General features: G+C 48.6%; 1 protein-coding gene across 2 annotated transcripts; it reads left to right on the forward strand.

The window, feature by feature from the left end:
- Positions 1-922: 922 nt before the first annotated feature.
- Positions 923-10341, forward strand: LOC133750854 (large ribosomal subunit protein eL39-like). Of its 2 annotated transcripts, none has more exons than XM_062180566.1 (2): positions 923-1013; positions 9943-10341. In XM_062180566.1, exon 2 carries the CDS (start codon positions 9992-9994, stop codon positions 10145-10147), a length of 156 nt encoding a protein of 51 aa, XP_062036550.1. In that variant the 5' UTR covers positions 923-1013; positions 9943-9991; the 3' UTR covers positions 10148-10341. The 2 variants fall into 2 exon arrangements, with proteins under 2 accessions (XP_062036550.1, XP_062036551.1); XM_062180567.1 differs by having other exon boundaries at positions 925-1025.
- The last annotated feature ends 1394 nt before the right edge of the window (positions 10342-11735 follow it).

Raw genomic sequence — 11735 nt, forward strand, 5'->3', positions numbered from 1 at the left:
TTGGTAGCAAAGAACTAGAAGGAGTTTTAAAAAAATTTTTTTTAAAGATTTATTTGATAGTTACAGAGAGATCTTCCATATGCTGGTTCACTCCCCAAATGGCCGCAATGGCTGGAGTCTTCCAGGTCTCCCACACAGGTGCAGGGGCCCAAGCACTTGGGCCATCTTCTACTGCTTTCCCAGGCCACAGCAGAGAGCTAGATTGGAAGTGGAGCAGCCAGGACTCGAACCGGCGCCCCTATGCGATGCCGGCACTGCAGGCAGCGGCTTATGATACCGGCCCCAGAAAGGACTTTTGGGGCCACTCAGTCAAATCCCTTCACAACAAGGTGAGGAAAGAAACTCAGAAACAGGATGTGATGTGCCCAGGGCCACGCAGCAAGTGAGCGCCACAGCCAGGGCCGGTGCTCTCGGCTTTCCAACGTCTATCCACGGACACTTCGAGGATCCCCTAGCCCAGGGACTCCCACGAAGCCCAGGGCGCAAACTCCGCGGAGACAACCCCTTTTTAAACAAGCGTCTTAGATGCGAAGCCGGCCCACGCTGAGGTTTCCCTGAAGCTTCTGGATCTAGAACCCGACCTCCAGGCCCGCACGGCAGCCTGAGCGAACCACCAGGAAAAATGCGGCTGGAAGGGTCCCCGGGGGCAGAGGCACCCCTCCGGGAGCCGAGCCCCGGCGACTTATTCCGGGCGGAACCCAGGTGTGCGGGCCGCGGGGCTCCGCGCCTCACGCGGGGGCGGCGATCGGCACGCGCCAACCGCCACCTCCAGGTCGCCCTGGGGGGCGCGCCGGCAGCCCGCGCTCGGGGCAGGGGGCGTGACCACACAGCGGCGAGCCTATCCCAGGCCCCGCAGCGCGCCAGGGGCGGGACGTCCGCCTGCCGCCCCGCCCCTCTTTTCCCTCTGGGCGGCGGAAGCTGTGAGGTGACCTAGGCAACCGCCCCAGCCTAACCGCCCAGCGGCTCCATTGGCCGCTACCCGCGCTTCTGGGCTCCGGCGTCGGAAAGCAAAGGTCTCCGAAGGGGTAAAAAAAAAAAAAAAAAAAAGCGAGATTTTGATTGGTCGGCTGCATGGGGCCTTGCCCGGGTTGGATGGGGCGAGCAGGAGACGCGCACTTTGTAAAAGCTGAGGTGGAAGGGAAATTCGATATTTCCAATCCAAGTAGCGGGTGCGGGCGTCCGAGCTCGCTCGCTCGGGGCTCGCCTCCGGGTGCTGTTCGTCGCGGTGTTTTCAGCGGTGGCGAGGAGTCCGGGGGTTTACTGTTCACGGTTAACGGCCCTCGAGCGCCTGAGCGCGAGGCAGGCGCCGCTCGGGACAGATTCCCGCCTTCCCGGACGGGACAGCTCCGAGAAGGGAGCGCAGTGCACCTCAGGGAGTGGACGCCAGTGAGAGCGAGCGAGCTCGCTGGGAGAACTGCAGGCGGCGGGACGGCTGGGGCAGGGGGCGAGGAGGGGGTGAGAAAGTGGGGAGCGGAGAGTGCAGGTCCTTGGGGTGGGGGGCATGGCGGGATTCTGAGCAGAGGCGTGAAATCACTGACTTTCGTTTTGGACTAATCACCCTGGCTGCCGTGTTGGGAACCAGTGCAAGGGGGCCACGAGAGTCTCAGGAAGGTTCTCGAAAAAAAGAAAAAGCCTGTCCCAGTGTGCACCTGCTTTGCCCAGGGTCTTGGTGGTGTGATGGTCAGATCCTGGATAGGTTTTCCAAAAGATTGAGAATCAGATATGAGATTTTTTTTTTTTTAAAGGGAATTAGGAATTGCTCTAAGGTTTTTGGCCTGAGCTACTGAACTTGGTGGTAGTGGTGGTGGTGGTGTGGTGGGGTTTGCCATCAGTTGAAGGAGAAAAGGGTGAGGATGGAGCAGGTTTTGCGGGCTCAGGAAAATCAATATTTGCTATATTTACAAGTGGAGTGTTTCCCTAAGAGAGGCATGGCTGTGACCAGGGCACCTGAGCAAGTTTGGTAACTTAGTCAAGGGTGGGGGAGCTGTGTCAGAAGCACTAGGGGAGTCTTTACTCTCCCAATTCTTTTTTTTTTTTTAAGATTTATTTATTTGAAAGTCAGAGTTACACAGAGAGAGGAGAGGCAGAGAGAGAGAGAGAGAGAGAGAGAGAGAGAGGTCTTCCATCTGCTGGTTCACTCCCCAATTGGCTGCAACGGCCAGAGCTGTGCTGATCCAAAGCCAGGAGCCAGGAGCTTCTTCCGGGTCTCCCACGCAGATGCAGGAATCCAAGCACGTGGGCCATCTTCTGTTGCTTTCCCAGGCCATAGCAGAGAGTTGGATCAAAAGTAGAGCAGCTGGGACTCGACCGGTGCCCATATGGAATGCCGGCACTGCAGGCAGCGGCTTAACCCGCTACACCTCAGCACTGGCCCCATCTCCCAAGTTTTGATTTTGGTAGGAGTGGGGAGAGGTGGCTGTTTACAGTGAAGCCTGAGGGTGAAGAGGGCCAGGGCAGGGCTCTGCTGTCCAGCAAAGGGCTTGCTTTGTGGAACAGCTGATTTCCCTGAGTTGGAAATCAGTCATCAAGTGAAGGAACCAGAGGAAGCAAGCCTGTGCAGACTCTAGACTTTTATTCTCTTGTTTGACAGTTACATTTTTGTATTTATTTGAAAGAGAGAGAAGCAGACACACACACACACACACACAGATCTTCCATCCCCTGGTTCACTCCCCAAATGCCTTGAAATACCCAGGAGAGGGGCTGGCTGAAGCCAGGACACTGGAACTCCATCCGGGTCCCCCGTGGGGATGACAGGGACTCAGCTACTTGGGCTGAGTCTCAGAGTAGCCATCAGAAGGAAGCTGGAGTTGGAAATGGAGCTGGGACTTAGGCCCAGGCCCTCCAAAATGTGATGTGGGTGATACGGGTGATGTCCTAACTGCCGAGCTAAACTCCCATCCCGTAGACTTTATTTTTTTAAAAAAAGATTTATTTATTTATTTGAAAGTCAGAGTTACACAGAGAGAGGAGAGACAGAGAGAGAAAGAGAGGTCTTCCATCCGCTGGTTCACTCCCCAATTGGCCGCAACGATCGGAGCTGTGCTGATCCGAAGCCAGAAGCCAGGAGCTTCTTCTGGGTCTCCCACGTGGGTACAGGGGTCCAAGGACTTGGGCCATCTTCTATTGCTTTCCCAGGCCATACCAGAGAGCTGGATCGGAAGTGGAGCAGCCGGGTCTCGACCCGGAGCCCATATGGGATGCCAGAGCTTTAGGCCAGGGCATTAACCTGCTGTGCCATAGCGCCGGCCCCAGACTTTATTCTTTTAATCTGATTTTGTACTTTAACTACAGTCATATAGTTGTATAGAAATGATGTCACTAGCATTAGCAAAAGATGTCTGGTTAAATAATGTGGTTTGCCATCACTTACTTGTCTCTTTCTGCAAAACTCCTTTAAAATTAGAGTCAATGAATTAAAAAAAAAAAAAAAAGGCTTAAGTACACCAAGACAGAGAAGCGACAAAAGTGGGTTCCTTGCCTTGTTTCTGATCTTAGAGGAAAGCATCGGCCTTTCACCACTGAGTACCACGTCGGCTGTGGGTTTTTCATTATGCACTTTAGCATGTTGTGGAAGGCCCCTTCTATGTGTGTGCTGAATGTTTTTGTCATAAGAGTGTTGAATGTTGTTAAATGTTCTTTTAGCATTGATCGAGATGATCATGTTGGATTTTTTTTCATTCCATTAGTGGTTTTTTGTTTTTTGTTTTTTTTTTAAAGATTTATTTGTTTGAAAGGCAGAGTTAGAGAGAGGGAGGGTGGGAGAGAGAGAGAGAGAAAGACAGAGAGAGAGGTCTTCCATCCACTGGTTCACTCCCCAAATGGCCTCAATGGCTGGAGCTGGGTTGATCCGAAACCAGGAGCCAGGAGTCAGGAGCTTCTTCCAGGTCTCCCACTCAGGTGCAGGGGTCCAAGGACTTGGGCCATCTTCTACTGCTTTCCCGTGCCACAGCAGAGAGCAGGATCAGAAGTTAAGCAGCTGGGACTTGAACTGCCACCCATATGGGATGCCAGCACTGCAGGTGGTGGCTTTACACGCTATGTCACAGTGCCAGCCACTTCATTAGTGTTAATTCTATTATAGTTATAGAATTGATAGAATTATACATAAATTATATACTATATATACATAAATTATAAATATTAACCCAGTCTGTTGTTTAATTCGTTATTTGATTTCTCACTTTGAACTATCCCTGCATTCTGGAAATAAATCACACTTGGGTATGATGTACAATCCTTTTAATATGCTGCTGAACTTGGTTTGATAGTGGTTTTTTTTTTTTTTTTTTGACAGGCAGAGTGGATAGTGAGAGAGAGACAGGGAGAAAGGTCTTCCATTTTGCCGTTGGTTCACCCTCCAATGGCCGCTGCAGCCGGTGCATCTCGCTGATCCAAAGCCAGGAGCCAGGTGCTCCTCCTGGTCTCTCATGGGGTGCAGGGCCCAAGGACTTGGGCCATCCTCCAATGCCTTCCCGGGCCATAGCAGAGAGCTGGCCTGGAAGAGGGGCAACCGGGATAGAATCCGGCGCCCCAACCGGGACTAGAACCCGGTGTGCCGGTGCCGCAAGGCGGAGGGTTAGCCTGTTAAGCCACGGCGCCAGCCGATAGTGTTTTGATAGTGTTTTTTTGGGAACTTTTGTGTGTGTAGTGGTAAGAGATATTGATCTGTAATTTTGTTTTCTTGGAGTACCTTTGGCATGGGTCATACTGGCTTCCTAGAGAGTGTTCTGTCTTGTATTTATTATTGAAGTCTCCAACTATTATTATAGAACTGTATTTATCCCTTTAATTCTGTTAGTACTTAAAATATAATTATTTATGTATTTATGTATTTATTTAAAAGGCAGAGAGACAAGGAGAGACTCAGAGAGAGAGAGAGAGAGAGATCTTCCATCTGCTGGTTCACTCCCCAAATGGCCACAATGACAGGGGCTGGGACAGGTAGAAGCCAGGATCCTGGAACTCCGTCCATGGTCTCCCATGAGGGTGGCAGGGACCCATGTACTTGGACCATCTTCTGCTGTCTTCTCAGGCACATTAGCAGGGAGCTGGAGCAGAAGCAGAGCAACCACGACTCAAACTGGCATTCTTGATATAGGATGCCAGCATCCCATGCAACTGCTTAACTCATTGCACCACAATGCCAGCCCCAATTCTGTTAATATTTCATATATTTTGAAACCTGTTTTCTAGGTACATATATAATTTGTGATATAACTATTCTTGTTGTATTGAACCTTTTATCAAAATGTGATGCCTTTGTCTCTTGTTACCTTTTTAAATGTAAAGTTCATGTTTGAGGCCGGCGTTGTAGTACAGCAGGTTAAGCCACAGCCTGTGATGCTGACATCCCATAGAGTCCTGGTTCAAATCCTGGCTGCTCCACTCCCGATCTAGCTCCCTGCTAATATGCCTGGGAAGGCAGCAGAAAATGGCCCAAGTGTCTGTCAACTGAAGACTGGATAAAGAAATTATTGGTTATGTACACCATGGAATACTACACAGCGGTTAAAAACAGAGTTCCTGGGGCTGGCGCTGTTATGCAGTGGGTTAATTTTCTGCCTGCAGTGTCAGCATCCCATATGGGTGCCAATACTAGTCCCGGCTGCTGTTCTTCTGATCCAGCTCTCTGCTGTGGCCTGGGAAGGCAGTAGAGATGGCTCAAGTCCTTGGGCCCCTGCACCCGTGTAGGAGACCCAGAGGAAGCTCCTGGCTCCTGGCTTTGGATCAGCTCAGCTTTGGCCATTGCGGCCTTTTGGGGAGAGAACCAGCAGATGGAAGACCTTTCTCTCTGTCTCTCCCTCTCACTGTCTGTAGCTCTACCTCTCAAATAAATAAAAATCTTGAAGAAAAAAAGAATTGCTGTCATTTTCAACAAAATGGATGCAATTGGAAAACATCATACTTAGTGAAATAAGCCAGTCCCCAAAGGACAAATACCATCTGTTCTCCCTGACCTGTGATAACTAATAGAGCCCCTAAAAAGTAATCTGTAGAAGTGAAATGAAACAACCCTTGTCTCAACTGTTGAGAAAGTTTTTTTACACTATTTGTTGAGCTCTTAGTATAGAGTTAATCTTATGTGTATAAAGTTAATTGAAAATATATCTTAGTTGGGCTGGCTCTGTGGCATAGCAGGTAAAACCACCTGCAGTGCCAGATTCCCATGTGGGCTCAGGTTCGAGTCCAGGCTGCGCCGCTTCCAATCCAGCTCTCTGCTATGGCCTGGGAAAGCAGTGGAAGATGGCTTGGGTCCCTGCACCCACGTGGGAGACCTCAAAGAAGCTCCTGGATCCTGGCTTCGGCCATTGCAGCTATTCCAGCCGTTGCGGCCATCTGGGGAGTGAACCAGCAGATGGAAACTTCTCTTTCTATCTTTGCCTCTGCCTCTGTAACTCTGTCTTTCAAACAAATAAATAAATCTTTTTTAAAAATGATCTTAGTAAAAAATAAGAATGGGAATAGGAGAGGGAGTAAGAAGAAGGGTGGGAGGGCAGGTAGGGTGGGAAGAATCATTGTTTCTAAATTTCTATTTATGAAATGCATGAAATTTGTGTACCTTAAATAAAAGGTTTCTGGGGGAAAATACCCTTGGATATGTTCCAATTAAATTAAAGCCCACTATTAAAAGAAATTATAGAAAAGGAAATACTCATTTTAAAACAATAAATATTAATAAGTAGGTTTCTTAGCATCAAATCAAGCATCCTTCATTCAGGAAAAACTACAAGATAGGAATTTAATAACTTTTACCACAAAGAAATGGTAAATGTTTGAGGAGATATATTTATCCTGACTAGATATTACACAACACATGCATGTATTGAAATATCACACAGAAGCCCAAACATATAAGCAATTTTAATGTTAAAATGTTCCTGTAAATAAAAACAAATTTTCATCTCTAAAATAGGGAAGAAGATGGCCCAAGTGCTGGGGGCCTTGTCACTCAGGTGGGAGAATCAGATGGAGATCCAGGATCCTGGCTTTGGCTTGGGACAGCCCAGGCCAGCTGTTATCTTCTGTCCACTGATTCACTCTTCAAAAGCTCACAACAGCTAGTGCTGGACCAGGCATAAGGCAGGAAGCCAGGAGCTCTATCCCAGTCTCCCATGTGGGGGGGGGACCTAAATACTTGAGCCATCACCTGTTGCCTCCCGGGGTGCACGTGAGCAGGAGCTGGATTGGAAGCAGAGGAGGGACCTGTACGTGGTCATTCTCAAAAGGTGTGCGCGTCCCAAGCAGCAGCTTAGCTGCTGTGCCACAGTACCCACCCCCAGATTCTTCTTTTTTTTATTTTTATTTTTATTTTTTTGGACATGCAGAGTGGACAGTGAGAGAGAGAGAGACAGAGAGAAAGGTCTTCCTTTGCCGTTGGTTCACCCTCCAATGGCCGCTGCGGCCGGCGCGCTGCAGCCGGCACACTGCGCTGATCCGAACCCAGGAGACAGGTGCTTCTCCTGGTCTCCCATGCGGGTGCAGGGCCCAAGGATTTGGGCCATCCTCCACTGCACTCCTGGGCCATAGCAGAGAGCTGGCCTGGAAGAGGGGCAACCGGGACAGAATCCGGCGCCCCGACTGTGACTAGAACCTGGTGTGCCAGCGCCGCAGGTGGAGGATTAGTCTAGTGAGCTGTGGCGCCAGCCCTTTTTTTTTTTTTTTTTTTTTTAAGATTTATTTATTTATTTGAAAGTCAGAGTTACAGAGAAAGAAGGAGAGGCAGAGAGAGAGGTCTTCCACCCACTGGTTCACTCCCCAGTTGGCCGCTACAGCTGGAGCTGAGCCGATCTGAAGCCAGGAGCCAGGAGCTTCTTCTGGGTCTCCCACACAAGTGTAGGGGACCAAGGACTTGGGCCATCTTCTATTGCTTTCCCAGGCCATAGCAGAGAGCTGCATCAGAAGTGGAGCAGCTGGGATACAAACCAGCACCTATGTGGGATGCCGGCACTGCAGGAGGCGGCTTTACCCACTACGCCATGGTGCTGGCCCCAGATTCTTCTAATTTTAAGATGGGAATTGTAGCCTCAAGTTGGGCATTAGAAAATAACCAAAAAATGCACACAAAGGAAGCCAAAAGGATACATCACACACTCATACACACACAAAAATCAACTAAATAAAAAAAAGAGAGAGAGAGAGAGAGAATTAGTAATGGGGAAATTAAGGAACAAAAACATATAAGACAAGGCGTTGTGGCATAGTGGGTCAAACCACCATTTGGGATGCCCACATCCTCTATCAGAGTGCCTGCAATCAGATCCTGCCTCGGTTTCTGATTCAGCTTCCTGCTGATGTGCCTGGGAGACAGCAGATGGCCCAGATACTTGGGTTCCTGCTACCAGGTGGGAGACCTATGCAGCACCAGCATCCCGTATGGGCCCCAGTTCAAGTCCTGGCTGCTCCACTTCTGATCCAGCTCCCTGCTAACAGCCTAGGAAAGCAGCTGAAGATGGCCCAAATGCTTGGGCCCCTGTCACCCACGTGGGAGATCCCAAAGAAGTTTCTGGCTCCTGGCTTCAGCCTGGCCCAGCCCCGCCATCATGGCCATTTGGAGAGTGAAACAGTGAATGGAAGAACTCTCTCTGTCTCTGTCTCTGTCTCTCCCTTTCTCTGTCACTCTGCCTTTCAAATAAATACAAATAAATATATCAAAATTTTAGAAAGAATTTATTTTAAAAAATACCATCTTAGTTTCACTACTATACAAATAATACTCTCATACCACTCTTTCCAGCACCTTCGTATTTTTTTAAAATTTTTTTTTATTTGACAGGTAGAATTAGAGACAGAAAGAAAGGTCTTCCTTCTGTTGGTTCACTCCCCAAATGGCCACCATGGCCAGCGCTGTGCCGATCTGAAGCCAGGAGCCAGGTGCTTCTCCCTGGTCTCCTATGCGGGTGCAGGGGCCCAAGCACCCCAGCCATCCTCCACTGCCCTCCCGGGCCACAGCAGAGAGCTGGACTGGAAGAGGAGCAACCGGGACTAGAACCCTGTGCCCATATGGGATGCCGGCACTGCAGGCGGAGGATTAACCAAGTGAGCCATGGCGCCAGCCCACTAGCACCTTCGTATTATTATTGTCAACAGAATAGAACTTTATATATCATATTCCCATTAATAGAGATTTACCATTTTTAATGCATTTGACTTTTAAGCCATATAGGAAAATCAGAAGTTGTACACCAAAAGCAGAATATTACTGGTTTTTAAATTCACCTATAAAATTTACATTATTGGCATTAATTTGTTTTAAAAAATTATTCATTTGAAAATAGAGGTAAAGGTAGAGAAAAAAGGAGAGACAGAGATCTTCCATCTAGTGGTTCACTTACAGATGGCCACAACAGCCAGGGCTGATTCAGGTCAAAGCCAGGAGACAGGAGCCAGGAGCTTCAACCAGGTCCAACCACCCCATGGCTGGCAGGGGCCCAAGCACTGGGGCCATCTTCTGCTGCTTTCCCAGGCCATTAGCAGGGAGCTGGATCAGAAGTGGAGCAGCAGTGAACCGGTGCTCTGATAGGGAATGCTGGAGGTCCAGGCTGTGGCTTAACCCTGTGGGCCCCAATGCTGGCCCTGGGTGACGGTTAATTTCTTTGATCTTGAAGGATATTTTTAGATACAGAATTTTTTGGTAGGCAGTTTTTCTGACAGAACTCAAGGGACAAATAGGCAATTGCAGCTGGAGACTTCAAATCCCCAATGTCAGTAATAGAACTAGAAAGAGTAACAAGGAAATAGAAAACAACGCTAGAACTCCAGATCTAACAACAGTCCATAGAGCACTCTGCAAAACAGTACAATGCACATTTTATCAAGTGCTTATGGAATATTCTCCAAGAGAGACCATTTGTGGGACTCCAAAACTTAAGAAGACTGAGTCCATGCAACTCAGTTCTAGAATGGGATTTACAAGCGCTGACAGTCTCTTCTCATTAACAGTCTTTCCTCTCCGCTGTCGTGGTGTGCGAAGTGGACTCCAGCGCTCGCCATGTCTTCTCACAAGACTTTCCGGATCAAGCGATTCCTGGCCAAGAAACAAAAGCAGAACCGGCCCATTCCCCAGTGGATTTGGATGAAGACGGGCAACAAAATCCGGTACAACTCCAAGAGAAGACATTGGAGGAGAACCAAGCTGGGTCTCTGAGGAATTGCACGTGTGACGGCACCAAGGTCACTGTCGTCTTACCACATCAAGCTGAAGAAAGTACCACCACTCTCTGGACAGCTGGACACGTTTTACTGGGAAAAAGGTTTTTTCCCTTTTGTTTCTAGAGTCTGTAGAAGAATGTTAGTTTTGTAATAAATATGTGAAACTTTTGTTTTGACTGCAAAATAAAATCAAGGAATTTTTTAGAAATTTGAATATTCAAATACTTGGGAATTAAGCAACACATTCTTTAAAAAAATTAATTATTTGAAAGGCGTAGTTACAGAGAGAGAGGAAGAGAGAAAGTTCATCCATCCACTGGCTTACTCCACAGATGGCTGCAACAGCTGGAGTTGGGCCAGGCCAGAACGAGGAGTTTCTTCCAGGTCTCCCAGTTGGGTGGAGGGGCCTAGACACTTGGGCCATTCTCGGCTACTTTCCCAGGTGCGCTAGGAGGGAGCTGGATCAGCCGGGACACAAACCATCGCCCATATGGGATGCCACAATGCCAGCCCCTAAGCACCATACTCTTATACAACCAGTGGGTCAAAGCAGAAATTTCAACAAAAATTAGAAAATATTTTGGAATGGATACATTTCAAAGCAAAATAAAAAGCAACTATAGCAGAGTTTAGAGAGGAAAAACCTACATTGAGTTCAGTTTATCCATTTTTCTCATGCTTTTTTTTTGTATCTAGAGCTCAATTGCCAGTTCCAAAGTCATGAAGATTTACCACTGCTTGCTTTTTTTTTTGAAGATTTATTTTTATTTTTATTTATTTATTTTTTATTTTTATTTTTGACAGGCAGAGTGGACAGTGAGAGAGAGACAGAGAGAAAGGTCTTCCTTTGCCGTTGGTTCACCCTCCAATGGCCGCCGCGGTAGGCGCGCTGCAGCCGGTGCACTGCGCTGATCCGATGGCAGGAGCCAGGTGCTTCTCCTGGTCTCCCATGGGGTGCAGGGCCCAAGCACTTGGGCCATCCTCCACTGCACTCCCTGGCCATAGCAGAGAGCTGGCCTGGAAGAGGGGCAACCGGGACAGGATCGGTGCCCGATCGGGACTAGAACCCGGTGTGCCGGCGCCGCAAGGCGGAGGATTAGCCTAGTGAGCCGCGGCGCTGGCCAGATTTATTTATTTACTTGAAAGAGTTACAGAGATGCAGAGGCAGAGAGATGAAGAGAGATCTTCCATCTGCTGGTTCACTCCCCAAATGGCCACGATGGCTGGAGCTGGGCTGATTCGAAGCCAGGAGCTACTTCCTGGCCTCTCACGTGGGTGCAGGAGCCCAAGGACTTGCACCATTTTCTACTGCTTTTCCAGGCACATTAGTAGGGAGCTGGATCAGAAGTAGAGCAGCCAAAACTTGAACTGGCACCCATATGGGATGCTGGCACTGCAGGCAGCAGCTTTACCCACTAGCCACAGCACCGGCCCTTTTTTCTTTTTTTTTAATATCTATGCTTTATTACGTTTCTTTTCTTCTCCTTCTACTTTTTTTTTTTTTGACAAGCAGAGTTAGACAATGAGAGAGAGAGAGACAGAGAGAAAGGTCTTCCTTCCGTTGGTTCACCCTGCAAATGGTT

This window comes from Lepus europaeus, chromosome 21, assembly GCF_033115175.1.
Source record: "Lepus europaeus isolate LE1 chromosome 21, mLepTim1.pri, whole genome shotgun sequence".
NCBI classification, from domain to species: domain Eukaryota; kingdom Metazoa; phylum Chordata; class Mammalia; order Lagomorpha; family Leporidae; genus Lepus; species Lepus europaeus.